The 22,612-nt window shown below is 39.8% G+C and overlaps 1 protein-coding gene across 1 annotated transcript; it reads right to left on the minus strand.

Annotated features, from left to right (window-relative positions):
- Positions 1–9,932: 9,932 nt before the first annotated feature.
- RPL8 (ribosomal protein L8) lies at positions 9,933–15,435 on the minus strand. The gene is made up of 6 exons (XM_063126533.1): positions 15,353–15,435; positions 14,245–14,388; positions 12,989–13,130; positions 12,637–12,855; positions 10,724–10,839; positions 9,933–10,151 (listed from the first exon to the last, which is right to left on the minus strand). The coding sequence occupies exons 2-6, from the start codon at positions 14,380–14,382 to the stop codon at positions 9,993–9,995; spliced, it is 774 nt and encodes a 257-aa protein (XP_062982603.1). The 5' UTR covers positions 14,383–14,388; positions 15,353–15,435; the 3' UTR covers positions 9,933–9,992.
- Positions 15,436–22,612: the final 7,177 nt, after the last annotated feature.

Here is a 22,612-nt window from a genome sequence, read left to right on the forward strand (position 1 = left end):
TAGTTTCTTAATGTGACTATCTTGTACTTTTTGTATGTTTTATATATACATATATATTTAATGAGCACAAGCTTGATGGTATTTTTTACAATTGAGTTAATACAAACAACGCTGCTTATCAAACTGAGGATTTATAGTTGAAATGAACAAAGTGAGAAAATCTCAAGTACGTTCTTTTGCATTTAGTGTAATGAGATAGTCTTAAACCATTTTTAAATATTCTATGTAGCAATGATCACTTTACCCTTCCAGATTTTCTCTAGTATTCATGTTAATTGTTATGTTTTTAATAGCATATAATTGGACTGGTTGACAACATTTGAGTGAAACATTCCCCATATATTTGGGTATGTTTAGTACTGGCTTAAATCCAAATATTAGCCTGCTTTTGTATTAGAGCTGCAACAGTTCTCATATTCCCTTGGACCAGTAATTATTGTTAAACATGTTGTTTCAAAGACTATCTTTGCATACAGAAACATGGAACTTCATACTTTGGCCTTGAAAAAACTGATAAAGCGTGAAGTGATTGTGGAAATGCTTTTTTTATTTTATTTTTTTAAACACCTTACTTTCACAAGGCTGTAACTTGTTTTTCCCCGCCATGGGGAGACAACTTTCCAGATGACGAGTTTTTTGGGGGTATTATGGCTAATATTTTTCCCCTAGAAGAAACTCTTCTGATATTATGGCCTCTTTGAAATTAATGTGTAGCAGAAACCTAAAAAGTAATTTCCTTCCTTGGAAAAACATCAAATTTATTCATTTTAAGTGAAAATGTTCTAAAGATTAATGCATGATTCTGTCAAAGCTTTGGCAGCAGTCACTTCAAAGCTGTAATGTAATACCTCAATATTAATGGCACACATTAAAACAAGTCCTCAAAGTGCCTAAATGTTTAATTTTACTTTTCCACAATTATTGAATCCTAATTTTTGTTTGTAACAGCTAATGGGAAATCCCTGTCTTCCATAAAAGTGATCCATCCAGCAGTAAAGTAATCTTACATTTTTTCCTAATAATTTGATATTAAACATAAAGAAATTGAACACCTGTAGGAAAAGTTTTTTAGTGTGTTTGTAATCAGAATGTGTTTATGTAAATAGCTTCCTTCACCCTAACAGGAGCAGTTCTGTGTGCAAATGAATCTTTGCCACTGTCTTCAGTGAGTAAACTTAAAAGTTCTGTTTTTGTGTTAAACCAGCCTAGATAAATAGGTATGCATGGCTGCCAACTTACTGGGGAATTGTTATGTATTGTCACTTTGGGGGAGCTTTTGAATGCCAAAAGTCATGGGAGCCTCAATTTTTTTGTTTTTGTTTTGAACCGAGATTCTAGTTTTTAGTGGTTGTGGAAAGAACTGAAAGCATGTCTGCAGTGTCCTCTGAAGATTCAAAAACCAAAAGAGAAATAAAAAGAATCCAAAATGGAATTTTAAACCTCATGATTCTTAAGCCATGTAATGTCTTTTAAAATTGACCATGAGTTTTGAAGAATTAGCTTTAGAAATGCATGTATTGATTTGGTTTGCTTCCCAAGCAGAATTAAGTTGTAACTAGTAAAATCTTTACAGGCAGTGTATTGTATATAAATCAGACTCTGGGTGTCATTTGTTCATGTAACTAGTGCATTACAAAGGAAGTTAAATATGTATTTGAAACTTCTGATCAATGTAGAGAGGTAGGAGTAGAATAAGTAGGTTGTCCTTGTCCCTCTAGGCATACCTTCATATGGAACTGAATTTTATCTTGCGACCACCACATGTGGTATTTTCAAAATGGAATTGCACTTTAAGAACTTTCTGCAAAATGTTCATTTGTGTTGGTGTTTTCTGGAAAGTATATTTTCCTAGTTCCCTAGGTGACACAATCTATAGGGCTATCCCTTGCATAGCTCCTAAGCATTCCCGTGGAACTTGAATAAAAGTACTGTTGCGCTTTTCGGACAAGCCCGTCAATTCTCATTGGGGTTCTTTCAAGAGAATTTTGTTTCTCAAGTTATGTATCATTTATGAATATGCTGGTAACACTAGCAAATGTTGTATGGCTATATGCTTAATTTATTTTTCTTATTCTATCGGGTGCATTATCATGGGCATTTTTAGCATTGTTAAAACAAGCTATGTGAAGATACATATTCTTTTTTTAAAAGTATTTTACAGAAAGGGAAATGTAAGATGTTAGAAAGTTCTCATAGCAGAAAAAATAATTTCAGAAAAATACAAACACTTTTCTCCTGAATAGAGATTATGGCAGATAACAGAATGCAGAGGTGGCATAGGGCTGGTTCACACTTCATGATGGCTGGTCAAGTGTGAATGCCTTGGGTAGAACTTTCATATCACCTTACATACATTGGTTGGATCCTAAGAACCATTGAGGATGTTGGTGGGAGAGGACTTTCCTGCCCATCTTCTTTGTGCCTCCCAAAAAGCATCTCTTAAGGTGTGCATGTGTGTGTGTGGAATGGGAAGCTACTTGGGAAGTATCCCGAATCACCCCAAATTGGTCAAAGTCACATTCTTTGAGCAGAGCTCCATTCACACAGCTGGGGGCCTTCTCCCCTCCCGCTGAGCCACAGCCTACCCCATACACAATGGCCCTCCAACCTTCAGAAGATTTAGGAGAATGCAGACATAATGAGAGAGCAGAAAAGTTCAGTTTTCCCAATTTCCTGCCACAAGCAGTTCTTGGGATGTGACCCCAGTGCTTTTCAGTGGAGTTAGTTCACGGATTAAGAAATGAATTGTGTTGATTGATGTATGTGTGAACAGGCCCTTAGTCTCTGTCATCTTCCTCTGGCCAGTAGGAAAGTGCCCTTGCTGCTTCAAGTCTTTCTACTTGTTGAAACCATTAAAGGGACAGGAAAGCATTTCATTGTGTTAAAAACCGATAGCTAAAATGGGGCAAAACCTATATGCAGCCATTTGTTGTGAAACCATTTGTTTCACAACTCGCATGGGAGAGGAGTTTGACTAGTGTCTGTAGAAATGGCTGTCATTTTGAAAACTGCATGCAGCATGAACACCGTTGCAGAAAGGAAAATAATTCTGCCTTAATGAATAAACACTTGTACAAACACTTCCTTCTCCATCTTTTGTTCTTGTTGGGAATAGCTAGCTTGCTATCAGCTGTCAATGAAATATTACATTTGAAAGGTTTTTAATGATTTTTAACTGCAACTGGGCTTTACTTCATTTGTGTAACTATGAAAAAAGCTTGCTTCAGGAGTGGCAAGATGAGTGTAGTACATTACCTGAAGCTGTTTGTGGCACTTTCCTCTTCACTGGCCTAGGAAGATAGTTGCACTTAATAATGCATTTCACAATTTTACAAAAATTACCAAGATGTCATTGTTCCCTATATTTTGTACTGCTATGTGTTTGAACCAAAGTGGGATACCTAGGTGCTTAAATAGCAAATACTGTAAAATCATCTCAGGTAAATTGCAGGTTAACCTACCTCTGTTAAGAGGATGTAGCATAGTGGCTAAAGAGACTTGAGCTACAAATCAGGACCTTCCCAGTTCAAATCTCACCTCAGCTATGGACTCACTTGATGGCCTTAGGCAAGCCACCCTCAGCCGGCCCTCATCTAATATGGCAGGAAATGTTTATTTAGTTTTACAGGGTTGTAAAGACTACACCTAAATAATGCATGGGAAGTGCTTTGCAGTTGAAATACTATTATCCTTCAGTGAAAATATTTGTCAGTATGGCCCTGCTCAGAAGACACCATAAGCCATGGCGGTTAAGGCCTTTGTGTTAACAAAAAGGCCTTAACCACTGTGGTTTTAGGAGTCTTCTGAACAGGCCCTATATGACACTAACCGCCTGCATACAATTAAGGTCTGATTCCAAGTTTTAGCTTTCCTATTAATCAGCTATCTTTTTGCCAATAACTTCGAAAGGGCGCAGAGACACATCTCTACCAATAACTTTGCAAGGACCCATAAAGACATTTGTTCTTCATACTAATACTCCCAACCATCCCTGTAAATATGTTCAGACTGAATATTTAACATGACACCAGTCAATTCCAGATAGGAAACAGGAATTGCTGCAGTTACTCTGGCTGGAAATGGATCTTTTTCAACCATGGGGATCACTGCTGGCTATATACCAGATTGCTTATACACAAATACCTTGTCCAAGACAGCACAAGGACTGACAGTATTGCTCACATGTAAAGCAAAATTTTTCAGTAAGTCAGTTTTCTATTACTGTTTTAGCTGAACAGTGATTATGAAATTGATGAAGCAACTTGTGTGAACCAGGCTATACATCTATCTTATCTGCCATGATCATACTGAAAATATTTTCTTCAGCTCTTCCTGGTATTGCCTAATTTTCCAAAGCTCTCTTTAAAATTTTATGTGTATTCAGAATTGTATTATGCTAATTATTGGGTCAAATTGGCTAGGTTGTATACCTTCATTTTGCTACTTGAACAGCTGTTTTAAAATGTGCTGTTTTTCTGTTCTTACATATTTTTCTTGTGAATTTATATAAAAAAATTCTACTTAAGAGTCTCAAAAAAAAGTAGTTAGGCGCTAATGAGTTCCATATGTGTTACTCCACATTTGATTTCTATACCTATAGCTGCTGTCATATTCTATACCACTTCATTCTTGGACACATCTTCTTCAATGCAAAATCTAATTTGCCCATTTTTGCTTGTATGTGTTTAAATCTCACAAATGAGCTTTTAGTTTTCAGTATTATGCCATGTTTGTCTGACTTTAAAAAACCCTTTCTCCCCCCCCCCCCCCCCAAGTGGTTGCCAGCACATTCTGTTGTCACAGATGCATTTCACCCACAGCTTTTACCCCCAGGTTGGCAACTATGGGCTGCCCCTTAAGACAAAATGTTGGTCTTGGGCTCCACTTGTTCACCATTTTAAGATTTGATCTGACTTTCATTGACATTGTAGGCAAATGTGAGGGAGAAAGGCAGTTAAGTCTTGCTGGGAAGAGAAAATATTACTATTACTGCCCACATGTACAATTTTAGAGATCTGTGCTATTTTCATCTGGTAAGATGACAGCCAGTGGACACTGTCCCATAAAAGCCCTTAAACCAAAACTTTCACAGGCAGTTTACCATGGAAGTTATTCCAGCTACCCATGTGAATATTCTCATCTTTTCCAATAGGCAAGCTTGACACAATCCTTGAACCTCCTCTGCAGAGATAATTGAATTTCTATGTATTTCTGTACAAGCTATTCCTCTAGGACATCATTCTTGTCTCATCTTGACATTTATCATAAACATTCTGCATCTTACATGTCTAGGATTGTATTTCCAGTACTAGTACTTGATTCAGAGTAGGCAACAATAGAACAGTATTTTATCAACATATATATAACTGACAGTCACCATTAAGAACACTCCAGAATGTAATTTAGGGAAATTTAGGTTACAGAACTTTGCCAAAGAGCGTAGTGACTATGAAAAGCAAATTTCTATTTGCGTTTTGATGGGACTGATGTAAATATAAATTATATTCCAAATATATTTGAATGTTCCTTTTATTTGGGGGCATTATGACGATTACAGATCACATTTTGTTTTATCTTGAGAAGGCAACCGATGGAACCTTCGTCCAGATAATTAACTACAGTAGTTCTAAAGTGTACAACTCTTAAGCCCTTTTCATAATGTTTATCTAATTGGCTGATGCTGTCGAGATTGTTATATTTTTATGTGTTGGAGAAAACAGGTAATCCTTTACTTGAACCCTTTCAATCTTGCATGTTGCAAATTAGAGTTACGGGAGGTGGGAAGAATATTTCAGTTTGTAGATTTCTTTTAAACACATCAAATGTAATGGGCAAATTCAATGTTGCTGCTGACACAATGGGACTTTCCCGTTTTCTCTTCAATTTTGAGAGCACATGGCAGGTGGGGGAATTGCTTCCTGTTCTATGCTGATAGAAGTCGGGAGCCAGTGGGGGAGGGCTTAATTGGATATAACCCCCAACGCCTTTAATGTTTCTCCTCCTTTCCACCAAAAAAAAGTCATCTTTCACTTTTTATCCCCACTCCTTTCATTAATGGACTGGTATAAACATTTTGCATTTGCCAATTTTGTTTTAGAATTACTCATGTATCAGGTTTGAAAGACTGAAGGTTTTTTTTTAAAAAAAAAACAGTTATTTCCTATTTCTGAATTTGATTTCCTATTTCTGAACTTTTAGTATGAACTCATATATTACTATTTGGTATTTGGGCCAGATTTGAGGTCTGAAAAATTTGGAATGTTGAATTACATATGCAACTGCTGTACTGGGGAAAAGTAGAGAATGGAAAGGAGATTTCTATATTAGTAACTGCTGGGTTTATACCAAAAAAAAGTCTTCAGTTGTACCTTTTTGTAAGCAAAACTAGATTATTTTTAGTTGGCACATTGAAATTGCAGTACTAAATTGAAAGATTCAGCATATGCAATGAACTTAAAATTGTGTTTCAAGGACCAGTTCAATTATTATGTGCATCGAAGTCATGCTACTTCAGTGTGAGGAGTGAACTTTCTGTCTTTTACCCTGATCTAAACAAGAATACTTAAAATAGTATTCCTGTCTTTCCATTTTAATGCATTTTCTAAGTGTGCTTGGGGCTTGCACCCTTCACATTTCACTATATATCTCAATGTAAACAAAAGATACCTCATGTTCAAGTTGCATGTACCATTTGTAGAGAACTAAAGCAAACTGTAACAAAGTAATACAAATTCCACTAGCAGTTACTTAAAATTTGGTGCCCTAGGATGTCTCCTGTTTCATCATACCATTGGAGATAATCTTAAAATGTTGCTTTCCAAATAAAAAGGGCTACTGCATTTTAGCGTATTTGCCAATACCTTATGTCAGGTTGGTGGCCGGTCGCACACATCCTTTATTCTTAAGCCTGTTAATTTCAGTCTTTGTACATTTATGACAGGAAAACCAAAATTACATCTCTTGGCTAGAACAACACATAGTTGAACCCATGTAGTTAGTAAAATGAATGCAATTCTAAAGCAGGAACAATTTGAGTCAAGTCCGTTTACCCTCATCTTCTGGTCTACTTAACCACTGATAGGTGAATATTAAAATCAAATTGCTGCAGTGGAAAAAATATATAATCCTATTTGCTAGCCACTTTCCTGTATGTTGTAAAAATCAAGTGATAATTTTGTCTATGAATATCAGTATGGCCTAGAAGAAACATGTCAGCTGAGTGTTACCTGCCTTTTTATATGAAGACTTTGTACTTGTTACATGGGGTGTAAAGCTGGCCAGTTGACACTTAGAGAGCAGTTCTATGGCCCCTTGACAGAGTCTGAGGTGGGGGGTTGGTAGGATATTTCAGATTCCTGGAACTAACGTCAGAGGCACTGCCCTGACCTTAAAGCCAGGAATCTGAGCTCGGCTGGCAGAGAAAACAGTACTGGCTGCCTCAGCGGGAAGGTTGGATGGTGGTAGGACTGGAGAGGCCCATTTCTGCAATATCCTGTGCCCTCTCCAACTTACTTACTTCCCTCCCTCCCTCCCCACCTTCGCACCACACCTCAGCTAGCTGAAATGCAGAGCAGGAAGTACAGTGGAGGATCTCAGTTTCTGCACTGTATATTCTGAAGCCTTCCTAACCCTTCAGCAAATAGATAACAGATCTTGAACAATGGCGGTTGGGTTTTTTCAGCAGGGGAGTGGAGCTGACAGCAAACGGTTAACCCAACTTAAGGTAAAAGGGCAAATAGAAAAACCATGCCTTCTATTCTATGCCCTGCTCAACAGAACATTGGACTGTAAGTGCAACATTACATTTTCCAGCAGACAGGATCTCTGAAAAGCTCTTAGCACAGTTTATATTTTGTCATCCTTGAAGGCTTATGTATGCTGTATATTTTTGAACATTAGGTAATACTGGAAATTACTATAAATAACTTTTAGAAAAAACTACTCATTGTGCAACACGCTCTACCTACTCTTTTAGTAGCCATTTTCAAACCAAGCTGTGGGCCGGGTGCCTCGGGCAAGCTTTGACCAAGCTGGGAGGGGCCTCCTCCCTGCTCAAGCACAGGAAGGTGCTGAGCACCATAAAGAGGTGGGGAGATCGCAGAGTGGGGATTCACCCTCCCCCACCATATGTTTAAAGCAGAAATAGGTAATGTTTTTTTAATGGAGCAGGAGCTCTCTGAATCTTGTGCCGTTATTTGCAGTCTCTTCAGCAGCCAGTTGCTAGTTTATGCTTCTAATTAAGTCATCCTCATCCTGAAATGAAGTAATCCCTAACAGTTTGAAGAAAGATTGTTCCTTACCAACAGTTGCATCATTCATTGAGTTGGTTTAGAAACTTGTTGCTGGCAGAAATAAAGCAAACTTTTTTTCTAAGTGGTGCACATATGGGAAAAATTGCTCCTGCTGGCTATTGGACTGCTCTTTAAGGCATGAGTTCCTGTTTTGTTCCATTGGTATTTAGGAGAGCTTCCATGTGTGTAGCTAGCATGCTCTAACATTAGTTTTCAAAGGATTTGTAACCTTGTACTATATAAAGCTTGAAAGGCAATGAAGAAACACTTCACTGATTTCAAGGAACAGTGATGGAAATGTGTCATTCATTCATCTAGTTTGAGAAGTATTCCCATACCTGCTTTCATATTTCTTGGGCATGTTTCTTGCACACTGTCCCTTCCTTGTGAAATGTGTTCTTTCTCACCTATTCCTTATCAGCAAAATGTGGCATGTTCATACTAGTCTTGCATTATGTGAAATACTTCTATTCCAAAATGTGGCTGAGAAATAGGCCTCCTCTATTAAACACTGCAGTTTTCTTCTGCTGTGTTATGCACATGGAAGTTAGGTGTTAATATATTTAGAAGCAAGCCTCCAGGTATGTTACACTGAATAGCCAATGCAAGGGGCAAAGCAGCTATAGAAAAGGGGAGGGGGTAAATTAATCCAGCCTTGCATTAAAAGGAAAGCAGTAACTTTCATCGCTGTCCACATAATTTTTCATCCTGCAGCAGTCCCTTCTGCTTTATGGGGTGCTAAACCAATAGAAAAGCAAGGGAAGCTGGAGGAAGAAAATGCTATCAGCACAAGCAGTCTCATACAAGTCTGGATCAGAACTATGTTCCAGCTGATCCAACTACGAGCTCTAGGCAAGTTGATATCCTATCAGTACAACATCATCATTGCTCCATCATTAGGATTTAAAGGGGATAGTTCAAATAGTCTCCTCCAGTTTTTCTTTTTCGGAACAGCTGTCCTCCCATTTCACTGCTTCTGGAGAGATCTGTCACTTTGAAGAGTACTTCGCCAAATGGTGGAGTAGAAAATGCTGCTTCAGCAAAAACAATGTTATGGGGCCTTTAGCCCCAGGAACTAGTTTCATGGTGCTCTAGACTCTTGTCACTTAACAGCCTTTAAGAGACGATAACAAAGGTAATTTAAAAATTCACGCTGAATCAGACCAAGGTGCTTCTAGTCCAACATCCTATTCACACTGTGGCCAACCAGCTGCCTTTGGGAAACTTGAGTGCAGCAGCACCCTCCTAGTATTCCCCAACAACTGATGTGTACATAGGCATACTGCCTCTGATACTGGAGGTAGCATATAACTTATCCTCCATAGCGTATAACATATCCTCCGCAAGGGGGAATATGGATATAATAATGTACTATAACTTTTGAATGTACTTGTTCAGGATTACAGAACAATTCCAAACCCACGTTTCTATTTTGGTATTAATCTAGCATGGGGAGCAGTATTCCTATCCCCATATTATTTAGCAAAGGATAGAAAGGCATCTGTGTGAACCAGGAACGAAGTTTGGTAAGCTGTGGGTTTGTATGGCCTGTGTTCTAAGCTAGTTTCAAGACCTTTTGTAAAAATGAATAAAATGCCTTGACATGCTATTATAACTAAAAAGAAGAGTTCTCCCACACAATTTTACCAGTTTACACAAAAGATGGTATTTATTTCTTTATGAATATACTGAACAGAAGATTTAGTTCTCCTTCTCCTGCACAGTCTTTGTTCCACGCAGTCTGCCAGTACGCCGGGCTGCAATGAGACCAACCTTGCGACCAGCTGGAGCATCTCTCCTGATGGTTGAAGGTTTACCAATGTGCTGATGGTTACCACCACCAAAGGGATGTTCAACAGGCTGTGGGAAGAACAGCAGTAACCAGAGTCAAAGGCAGGACAGGAAACAATTTCAAATACAAAAAGGAACTAGCTCTGCAAGGCAGAACCTCAAAAACAAACACCAGCTATAAAGTTAAGATCATGTAGTCATGGCATTGAAGACAGGGAAGCCTGAGGACACTTTGTTTGCTTTAATGATTAAATGCCTGATTTGAGGTCATTCAGGAAATTGTGCAAACTGTTGGGATAAGACCTAACGTTATTTCTTGACCACTGTTTCCATAAGCACCCATTTCACCCGGCCCCATCTGAAGAAGAGAGACACCCCAGCATGACCACTTCCCTTTAGCTCCTCTCCTCCCAGAACTGTGTTCTGCATCTCGGCCACAATAGGAAGGAGTCCATAGTTAAATTTGCTTCTTTCCCATTCCTTCCCCATTCCATTTTCCTTTTGTACAATGTCTTTAAAAATAATGAATTGCAATTTAAAACTGTAAACAGCCTCGAGCGCTTTGGCAGAAAGGCAGTACATGACTGTAATAAACAAGCAGCGGATGCTAAATCAGAATGGTATGTGTAAGAATTACTTACATTCATAGCTACACCACGGACACGTGGCCAGCAGTTTCTCTTTGCCTTGTATTTGTGGTAAGCCCGTCCAGCCTTCAAGATAGGTTTGTCAATACGACCACCACCAGCAACAATACCTGGAAGTTTTAAAGGATTTTTCTTTAAAACACACACACACGCACACACTGAGGTAGGAATTAAATGCTGAAATGCCAATATAAAATGTGATCAACTACAGCTGTCTGTAAGCTTTCCTAATGATCAGCACTAGCTATAGCAGTTGAGTTTCCCAATTCATAATTTAATTCAGGGATGGGTAACACATGAGCCATATGTGACTCTCCAGTCTTTATACCCCCAAATCACCACTGAATTTTGGCAATGCCAAGGAAACAGCTGCATTTTCACTTTGTTCTAATGCAAAATCATGCTTTCTGGACATATAATGTATTAAAACAATTAAAGGGGTTGGTGAAGTACAGCTGCCAGTGGGCAGAAATCCACCCCCCAGTCTTTCCAAATTTGTCCACCCCTGATTTAACTAATTCAAAACCTTCAATTTACTTGCTTCTCAAAGTCAAATAAGAATTCAGTTTACGCTCTTGGCTGTGGACACTGAATGCATATCTATGCTATAGACATCCAGGTAGTGTATTGAATTCCTAGAAAATGCTTTCATATTGTCTATACAATTCAACTTAATACAATTGAATCCTTCACAGTCTTAGATATCATGTAAGTATTATATGAAAACCTCTAGATGCAACATGTATAGAAGGATCTAAAGTTCAGGAATAAACACCCCGTCCATCAAAAGCAAGCTATACTATTAAGGTAGACAAGTGCTTTAAATCTTGTGGCTGATTTATTTTTAAAAAAATATAAGCCAGCCATCCTCTAGGGATAAGGTGATGTACACAACATTTTAAAGAAAACAAATCCAATATAAAAACTATACAATTAAAAATTAAAAAGAAAAAAAACTTCAACCAGCAAGGCAAACCAAAACAAAAATTTAAAAATATATATTAAATGTTAAAAAGTTTGGGTAAAAAGGAACATTTTAATTCAGAGCCAAAAAGAAAACGTCAGCACTAGTCATATCCTCTTTGGGAGTACACACCAAAATCAAGGTGCTACCACAGAGAAGGCACTTTGTTTTATAAATGCAGTGCATTCTCCCAGTGATGGTTACTCTGGGCTTTTTCTGAAGTTCTTAATGCATAAGGATAGTATGGAAAGGAAAGAGGTGGTCCTTCAAGTATTTGGGTCCCCACATTTATATTCAATTAGTTCTATCCACATTCTGTGAAGCTGCTCTTTGCTCACTCCGTATCTAAAAGTGCTATTTATCCTTCACTTTTCCTGGAACGTAACCCAAAATTTAGTTTAGCTGTGATCAGACTTCTTAAATGTTACTGTAGTAGCAACGTATTAAACAATGACACACAATTTGTACAGAGTGGCATTTTTTAAAAGAATGAATTCTATGTTCTCAAGTGCCTATGAGTAATTTGACAACAAATTACACAGGGCTAGCCATATTAGCCTTTTGCAGAAAACACAAAGTCATGTAACACCTCAAAGGCTGAAAGATTTATTGTGGTACAAGCTTTCATAGACTAGAGCTGACTCCATCAAATGCGACGGAGGATAACACTTTATGCATGTGCTGAAATAGGTTCTCCTAGTCCATGAAAGCTTATGCCATAATAAATTTAGTAGTCTTTAAGATGCCACTAGAGTCCTTTTTGGTTTATGTACAGTACCTAGTTATTGTACAAATGATCTGTTTTCAAACATCTGAAAGCACCAGACCACCTCTACAATCTAGACTGTGCACATACTATAATGTCTTGTTCCAAAACTCGTAACTAAATACTCTTAGCTTATGAGACTTGAAGAGTCTGGCATACATTTTAGATAACACTTACCAACAACTGCTCTGTTTGCAGAGGAGATCACTTTCTTGGATCCAGAAGGCAGTTTCACCCTGGTTTTTTTGGTTTCAGGATTGTGGGAGATAACTGTGGCATAGTTTCCAGAAGCACGGGCTAGTTTACCACGATCACCAGGTTTCTCTTCAAGACAGCAAATAATGGTGCCTTCTGGCATAGTACCAACAGGCAGTACATTGCCAATGTTGAGCTGAGCTAAAAGAGATTTATTTGTACATATGAAGCAGCAGTATCACTCTCGACCACAGTCTCTCACTCAAAATCTACATTTACAAGCTATTTAACTATTTTTAAGAAACGTGCATGATTGCTTATTGACTTTACTCACCCTTCTTGCCACAATAAACAAATTGACCAGTATGAATGCCCTCAGCTGCGATGAACAATTCTGTTCGCTTCTTAAATCTGTAGGGATCACGGAAAACAACTTTGGCAAGAGGAGCTCCTCGACCAGGATCATGAATAATATCCTATTGAAATATAATGCAACTTAAGAATCTTATGGTTTCAAATATGTAATTAGCAGTCTTGCCAATTTACTTGCATGTCTGCCAGATCAAAAGGCCAGAAATTTGAGATGACAACATGGGTATTATTATTATTATTATTTATAACCCGCCTTTTCCCCAGTACTGGGACTCAAGGTGGTTTACAAGATTAAAACATGTACAATTAAAACATATAAATATAAATTTACAAAAGTTAAAATAAATTAAACTTAAAGTAAAAATGTGTTAAATTTTTTTTTAAACTGTAACGGATTAAAAAAAGGGGGGGGGGAATCTAATACATTAACACAGGTCCAGAGTAGTTCCAAAAGCCTGCTGAAACAAAAACATTTTTGCCTGCCTCCGAAAGTGTAGTACAGAGGGAGCCAGCCTAGCCTCCCTGGGAAGGGAGTTCCAGAGCCTTGGAGCAACTACCCAGAAGGCCCTCTCCCGCGTACACATCAGGCATGCCTGGGAAGTTGGTGGGACTGAGAGAAAGGCCTCCCCAGAAGACCTCAGAGCACGGTCTTTCAGATAACCTGGACCCGAGCCATAGAGGGTTTATAGGTGATAACCAGCACTCTGAATTGTGCCCGGAAACAGACCAGAAGCCAATGAAGCTGTTTTAACAGAGGAGTTGTATGGTCCCTTTAACCATACCAGGTAATATTGCATGCCCCTAGAACTGATGAGGCAAGTAATTTCCACATATTTAAACATCCACATAGCAGGGAGGCATATATTTGATTGGTTTGAACAAGAACAATTTTTAAATATATACAATCCTTAATAGAGCTATGGATTCACCTATTTATCTACCTAATTTTGCTTTCAATGTATACTGTCACCCCTTAATATAACTCTCAAGTCTTCTCAACCCAGCCATCCCTTTTTAATGGAAGCCTACATTTCTCTTGCTCTTAAACAAGCTAGAAATATTTTTCAGAGCTCCCTGTTGGGATCTACTTAACATTTCTTGTTTCTAAAAAAAAGTTCCATATTTCTTAACTGTAGCTATCCTGGATAGTAACTCATGGGGCTACAAGAAACTACCAAAATATACTGAAGCATAATATCACCAGAACCTGGTACTTACCTTTACAATGCCCTTGATGTAGCCATGTCTTTCAGCAAAGTCGACAGCTCTAAGCTTTGCTGCACCCTTTCTGTGTTTCACATGGGCTCTGAACACGGACCCCGCACCTTTTCTTTGACCTCTGATTACACGGCCCATTGTGTACTGGAAAACAGTTACAAGCACATTTATTTCAGATGCATTTTTTAGGGTAGGATTCTTTAATGATTGTTGTAATGTAGCAAATTAGTCTTGGCTGCAGTTTAGTTCACCATGCCATCCATCATTCTGTTTAAACAGTCGCTATATCTAATATGTCAATTTCTGTATCACATGTATTTCAATCACTGCAATTTTGTTTTTCTCATCCCATACCTCCATTGTCAGTGACTGGAGTAGAACCTTGATAATACATAGTTTTCTTCTCAGTCTGATGCATTATTTATGGGTTCTCAAAAACCTGTACAGTTTTTTAAACTGTGGAGAGTTAGATTGCAACTATTATTGTGTTGTTGTTTGCATGGAAACTTATTTACTTTTTCATGGTATCATACAACATATTGGAGGGTAGAAACCTATTATTATTATTTTGAAAGACTTTTAATAAGTATGTTGCAACCCAGCTTGCTTTCTGATCCAATAGATTCTTAATATACGGGTTAAGCTAAAAACATCTGCAACTTTAGAAAATGGAATAAAACAGATTACAATAACCTGAGTTTCAAAGTTCAAGTCTCATGATTAATCCACAAAACAAGATGGAAACTTCACACACTGGACTTTAATTGCTACAAGACACTGAAGGGAATGAGAACAAATTGGATGGCCGCTCTATTACTAAAATTAAAGCAAAGCTCCCCCGCCCCCCCCCATCCATCCCTTCATTTTAGTCTTCTATCTGACGCATCCCACTGCTCGTGGCCTCGACAGCTGAAGGAGCCCGGGCTCACACCGCCACGGGAAGAAACCGGCTCGACAGACCGAAATCACCCGAGAACTGCTTCTCCTGCCCACCCCCAAAAAATCTGGGAAGCGAAGAAGAAGGCCGATGGAGCCCAGGGGTGGTCGGCGGCGGACCGCATTCGCCCCGATGGAGATGGATGCTCCCGAGCCCCTCCGATTGTCTTACCTCAGTCGGGGCCTAGCTCGGAAAGAAGGAAGCTCACGAGGTCACGGCGCCAACAAGTCCTTCCGGCCGGGACGGAAAGCGAGAAGCGCAGCCTTTTAGAAGGCCTGATGGGTAATGTAGTCCTGGCATCCGGGTACTTGGACGTGCCGAAGAGGAAGTAGTGCTTGCCTGTCCATTGAGTCTCTTCGACGCGTGACGTGTCGTGTGGCTCTGAGTTCGGTTCGATTTAGGACCTGATTTTTCTTCTGTCGTAGGGGTTTTCTGTTCCTTTTCCATGTCAGGATTTAATAGAAAACGCATTTCTTCCCGCAGAACAGGCTGGATTATAGCAGTAGCTATTTTCGAGGACACAATGAGGACCTACCTTTGTCTGTGTCGGGTGGGAGTGCAACAGCCAATGATTATTCACTACATTATTATTATTATTATTATTGTTATTATTATTATTACATTTATTTACATGTAGTGGGACTTACTCCTTAGTAAGTCAGTTTAGTAGAATTGCTGCTAAGTGAGCAATCCTAGGTATGCTTAGACAGAAAAACGTCCTAGCACTCCCAGCCAGCATAGCCGGCTGGAAGATGCCTGGAGTTTAGGACTTGCTTCACTATAAACATGCGTAGGATTGCGCCTCTCATTGTGCAGCAACCTGGCTTCCTGCGCGCAGCCTCTGCCATCGTGCGGGGGAAAGAGCTCCTGCATACAGAATATACTGCCCGACTCTGCCACAACGGGTTATGCAATGCACGTCGTCTTCCTTTTAGCAACAGACGGGCTTGTGTTCTTGGTAGGGTGGCCAGCTAGTTTTCTCGCTCTCGTCATTTAACAGCTGCGTCACCAGCAACAATAAGACCGATGAAGCTGTACCCGGGCATGCAGATGCAGCGATGAGAAAAGCTTCAACTACCGACTTGCTGCTTGGCAAGATGCTGTTGAAAGGCGTCGGAGCCTTCTCCCCCGCCCCCCCCCCCGCGAAAAAAACACAGTTGACAGTCCAAATTGGTTGGGTCATTAGAGAACCAGGAGGCACAGAGCATAGCTTTCATATGGAGGCACACTAAAACGCCATTGCCTTCTGAAATCGGTCAGTGCTCCTTTGTTTCTTTTCAGCATCTACATAAGGTGCTCTGCAACACCCTTTGTTTCAACCCCCAGGACTACAGCATCCTTTTTGCTGATCTAATTTTGGAGAGATGCTGGCTATGTTGATCGCTAGGAAAGACAGGCAGAATTCAAAATGCTTTAAACAGTACATTTTTATTGGCTGAGCTCTGATGGCTGGTAGCAGGCTTTTTTTCATTTGTACCAAATTCTGTTTTCTTTATCTTTTTTATCCAGTGGAAACTATGAGAACCATTTCAGGCATTGTTGTATTTTCACAAGCAGCATCCCCCGTGCTACTCTATTGACTTCATGAGAGAATATCTTGAGACCACAATACAATTTATAGAACCCTAAATATGTAGCAGAGTGTACATCTCAAAGGCCCTATGGGCATGATGGAAAAGCAACAACACTATTAACAGCTATTCAAAGGGTCAGACTAGACATGACATGGGATTCATGAACAGGATCTCCCACGGTTTTATTTTAAATGGTTGTTGTGAGGATAACATGGAGAGGAGGAGGATTATGTATGCCGCCTTGGGTTCCTTGAAGGGGAAAAAAGAGGGATATAAATGTAATACAATATGGGGAAGCAGATGTGGCTTGGGGCTGCAATGCTGGGCAAGGGCATTTAACCTTTTCCCCCCAGCCATTTTCCTATTTAAATAATCACCCTGTAACTGATATTTGCCCTTTGGGTGGAAAACATAGTTATCTGCATGCTTCTCTCTGTGGAGCAAATAGCTTTAGGGCCAGTTTAAATTAGGAAGCTCTGGAAAGACACACTTTCAACAGGGGTAGTTGAGTTACTCTGTTGCAGCAAAACCTCTTGTGGCAACTTAGAGACTTCATTCATTTATTATTCCATAAGTTTTTGTAGACCAGAGTTCATTTCATTAAATTAATGGAATGACCCCAGTAATGAAGAACCCACATTGTTAGATGCAACAGATGAGTTGGCATATATATGCACATCCATAGGTGTACATTGAAGGGGAGCATTAACAGTAAGTTCAGAGAGGAATGAAATGCAAGAAATACAGACAATAATAATATTAAAGCTTAGATGTAAATAAAGTAATTATAATGACCATTCACAAGACACAGGATCTCTAAGAGGACAGAGTATGCAGCACCATAAGGCTATCAATGACTACTAGTCCTGATAGCTATATGCTACTCCCAGTAGCAGAGGCAATATGCCTATGTACACCAGTTACTGGGGAACATGGGTGGAAGGGTGCTGTTGCACTCATGTCGTGCTTGTGTGTTTGCAGTGGACAGTAGGGAGTTGCACTAGAACGCCATCTGTAATTTCTGTTTGTTCTGCTCCATGTGCCCTGCTCATATCCTGCACCCACATAAAAAGGTAGAGAGAGAAGAGAATCATGGGTGTTTGGCCAGTAGTGGCAATAATTGAAGGACCTGATATGTACCAACAAAGGTAGCTGTGCTTCACATTGCTTTCCTTGGTAGAAAATTATCTGCATTTTGTGACCATTGGAATCTTGCCTTGTAGAATACATATTTAGTAGAGCTGGGTGAAATTCTCTAATCTTTTTGTGGAACCATTTGTCCCCCCAAAAAGGGAGGGTTGCCAACAATGGGGTGGGTGGGTAAATGTCACACCACATCTCTATACTGTATACTCTTCAGTGAGGTGGCTGAGTTGCCCATGGGACCACCATTTCTCCTCACCCCCACTCCCCAGTCACAAGAATGCCCCAAGGAATAAATCTCCATCCTCATGTTATGTCATTGCCATGGGCATTCTGGCTCAGGAATGCAACAGGGCTGCTTTGCAGAGCCAAGTCATCCCCTGAAGCAGTGGCAAGGATCCTCCAACCCAGTATATAAAAAGAAAAATACTTTTAGTCACTATGTTGAAATGTAAATTTATGTGACATTCCCTCCTCCCAAAGTTAATCTACTAATCTTCAAGGAGGGTTCTACCCACCCCAAATGTACTGAAAAAAATATGGACCACACACTTAAGTCTGGCATTAATATTTATCATATGTCCTCTGTACAGGGACGCTTCTGGCCCCTCGTGAGTAAGGCATCCTCGTTAAGCTGCAACACGTATTGTCCATATTCTGGTGAGAAATTTCTAAGGCCATGGTTGCTTGAGTGCTTTCTGCATCTTTCTCTTTTCTTAGGGGAGTTAGATGTAAGTGGAATGAAGGAAGTGCAGGTATCATACTTTGAGATATGGTCGTAGTGCCAATGAATGGGCTGGTGGGGCAATGATCCCCTTTGGCCCCTGCAACAAAAGTCCCAATCTCCTTGACTTTTTCTGGCTGTTCCATTTCTCGGTGAGGATGCAGGCACCATCATGCCTACTGCTGCTATACTGCCAGAACTAGGAATACCCTTGGTGGTCTGGCAGCTGTTTTGTTATTTATTCGTTTATTTTTTACATTTATATCCTGCCTTTTTTCCTCCAAGGAACCCAAGGCGGCATACATAATCCTCCTCCTCTCCATGTTATCTTCACAGTAGGTTGGGCTGAGAGTCTGTGACTGGCCCAGAGTCACCCAGTGGGTTTTCATGGCCGAGTGGGGACTAGAACCCAGATCTCCTGACTCCCAGTCCAACACTCTAGCCACTACACCACACTGAGCACATTTAAGAAAGGCTTCCTTCCTGGAGGCCTTACTCCTCCAAAACTGGGTATCGTTTTAAAAAAATTAATAGCACAGGCTTCATGGAACAGGGGCAGCCAGTCAGATATGTCTCTGATCCTTCCCATTGGAAGCGTCATGAGGGCGCCCAGTTGCCACAGTTCAGTTTGGCTGTTTCAACTACCCTGGTCAGTGATCAGCTAGAGTCTTTGCAGGTGTGCCAGGAGGCAGCACCTCACTCCAAGCACACACCACACAGAGCAACTGCTGTAGAGGCCCAGGCAGTGTGCTCGGTTACAGTACAGAAAGCAGCAGCTGCCTAAGTCAGCCATTTTTAGGCCGTGTGTTTGTGTGTGGCATGCAGAAAGACTGTTGGTATGCTCTAGCTTTTAAAAAAAATATTATTGCTTCTGTTTGCTGATTTTGATTCATTTTTTGTAATGTTGGGGTGGGGGGTTAATTCATTTAAAATCCTTTCCCTCTGTGGGCTCTCCAGCTGGCTAGCTTAGATGAGGCCAAATGAATGGTTTAAACCCTTTCCTTTCTCTGAGCTGGGAGTCTGGGGAGATTTTATTTTGTCTTAGGTAAGTGTGGAGTGTGTGTTTTAACTTGCCTTGGGTGAATGTGTCTATGGGTGCGTGTGGATTTTTATTTTTTATTCATTTCTCTTGGGTGAATGCATGGGTGTGCGTGGATTTTTATTATTGCCTTTAGTTTGTGGATTCACCACCACTGGAATAAAAAAATGTGGCAAGTTCTTGGTGATATGCCCAATTAAATGCAAAATTCCAGAAGTTAGCCAGAAGAGATAAGCAATGTGCTGAAGTGGAAGAAGACAATAGAATAGGAAGGACAAGAGACCTCTTCCAGAAAATTAGAAACATCAGAGGTAAATTCCAGGCAAAAATGGGTATGATCAAAAATAAAGATGGCAAGGTACATGTGATGGTGGTGGTGAATTGTAAACAGTGAGATCAGAAGGAAGTTAAATGCAGAAAGTATTTAATGAAAGGAAGTATCCTTCTTTGCATTAAATACTTCACACACACATACAAAGCCCAACTGCATTCCCCTAAAAGAAAAAAGACTAGTTAACATTATTATTATTATTATTATTTATTTATATAGCGCCATCAACGTACATGGTGCTGTACAGAGTAAAACAATAAAATAGCAAGACCCTGCCGCATAGGCTTACATTCTAATAAAATCATAATAAAACAATGAGTCCATGAAACCTTATGTCAGAATAAATTTGTTCATCATTAAAGGGCCACAGGACTCTTAATCATCCTTGCTCTTTATAAAATTGGTTTGAGTTGATGTTCATGCAGAAGATCAAGGCATATGGGTGGGATGTACTGGAAGCAAGAGGATGTTTTTCAAATTTTGGATGTTTAACATGAGTTATAAGAGTTGGTGTTAGTCTTCAGGCTCCTTCTCCAAGGTTTATAAGATAAATTCCCAAGTAGGATACTTGATGCATCTTGTCTCTGCTACACATGCATTTAAATGAGTGTGCACAGCAATACAGTGCACAGGTGGCTTATTGCCAAAATCCCCATTACCAAAGCCCCCACTCTAGACATGAAGACAGAGTCATGTAGCCCTGTAGCGCACATGTGTGTATGTTGGTATATGATCTGTGCTCCTGTTCCTGGACTGGATATCATTGAATTGTGCCATGTTGGGATCTTGACTGATTTGAAGTTCTATCATCTGCTATGGACATGCATGCAGAGAGGAGGAAAAGCAGAGGGGAAATCTCAAGGTGAGACTGACAACTGAATTAGTACAGGATTCTTGTTAAGATCTATTCGTTCCCCATCATCCCCCAATTTCACCCAGTTTCCACCATGTACTGAGTCCCATCAGCATAAGGATTACACTGGCAGTAACTTTTTGCCAGTACAGTATTATTTCTCTCTCTCTCTCTCTCTCTCTCTCTCTCTCTCTCTCTCTCTCTCTCTGTGTAGGACGGTTTAGGAGTGACTCTATTCCAAACAGGTGTAATTCCTTAATAGGTTTTCTTTTTAATACTCTAAAGAGCTATCACCAGACAAGGTAGGCAGTACACTGGGTTTTCCCCAACGTTAATCCTGTTTAAAGTAGACCCTTTGAAATGAATGGGTCTTGTTAGACTAACATTGGATACAAACCTAGCCTAGATTTATCTGGCTTTGCATAAGGTAGCATCTTTATATGCAAAGATTCTTGTCTCCAAAGGCCTTTCTATTTTTCTATTCAAATTAGACCTCTCTTGAGAGTTTGCAGTTCTGCACATCACTGCAACTGATTGAAGACAGTCCAGAGGAGAACAACATGCACCAACAATACAGAGGCCTATTGTATTGCTTTGTGTCCCTTCCAGCAATGATCTATACTGCATGGACATAATAGTCCCCTGGCAGTGGCTGTCAGGGGCTCCTTCATAGAATTTTACCAATCACACAAAAAAGAACCTGCTGTTCAGAGAAAGAAGCAATTACACATACAGTTTTAACAGATCTTATCCACCTTTTCAGGCCTTTCAAGGATGTTCTTAAACAAAGGACGGACTTTCCACCAAGGCCACAATCACCCTGTTCTTCCGTGTCCAATGACATATGAAAGCTCTTTGCATAAAGCTCCACAGTGCAATACTCTGGATGTTTTCTCAAAAGTATGCTCTACTGAGTTGAATCCAATGTTTGTCTAATTAAAGTCCAATTCATTTCAATGGGTCTACTTTAAGGAGGACTAACATTGGACATAACCCACTATGTTCAATGGGCCATACTCCCAGGTAAGTGTACATAGGATTGTTGTATTTATGTAATGCTTCTATTTATGTAATGCACACATTAAATGGATTATGCAATAAGATAATTAGTTATAAACTAGTGAGCAATTTCAGCTGTATAATGAGTCTCAACTGAATGGATTTGAATGTCAGAAGAAGTCCAGATCTTCTACTGGAGCACACATCCAACCTAGGCAATGTAGCCCATCTCTATCCTGGCTTTAACAGAAGAGAGAAATGAACAGGATCATAGCCATCACCCCAGCCCATGGTACTGAGGATCTTCACATTTCCATTATGTAAAGTTTCAATGCTATGCTATTGCTACTGGATCAGGTCTCACAGGACTACCAACTAAAGCATAAGGTGGTCAAGCACATGCTTTATTATTATTACATTTATATCCCACCTTTTTTCCTCCAAGGAACCCAAGGTGGCGTACATAATCCTCCTCCTCTCCATGTTATCCTCACAACAACAACCCTGTGAGGTAGGTTGGGCTGAGAGTCTGTGACTGGCCCAATGTCACCCAGTGGGCTTCCATGGCCGAGTGGGGAATAGAACCCAGATCTCCCAACTCATAGTCCAACACTTTAGCCACTACACAAAACTGGCTTTGTGGTGGTGAAGGGTGTTTAACATGCTATCTTCAAGTATGAAAAGAACAAAAGCTATTATAACTGTGCCCCATAAAAACCCAGAGGAATAGGAAGAATACAACATATACAGCAGAGGTTTTAATACTCA

This window comes from Elgaria multicarinata, chromosome 5 (genome assembly GCF_023053635.1).
Source record: "Elgaria multicarinata webbii isolate HBS135686 ecotype San Diego chromosome 5, rElgMul1.1.pri, whole genome shotgun sequence".
In the NCBI taxonomy this organism is placed as follows: Eukaryota; Metazoa; Chordata; class Lepidosauria; order Squamata; family Anguidae; genus Elgaria; species Elgaria multicarinata.

Coding starts and splice junctions, on each gene's coding strand:
- RPL8 (XM_063126533.1), bottom strand. CDS start 14,382: ATGGGCCGTGTAATCAGAGGTCAAAGAAAAGGTGCGGGGTCCGTGTTC. Junction 13,131..14,244: donor ACATCAAGGGCATTGTAAAG/GTAAGTACCAGG, acceptor ATATTTCAATAG/GATATTATTCATGATCCTGG. Junction 12,856..12,988: donor TGTTTATTGTGGCAAGAAGG/GTGAGTAAAGTC, acceptor AATCTCTTTTAG/CTCAGCTCAACATTGGCAAT.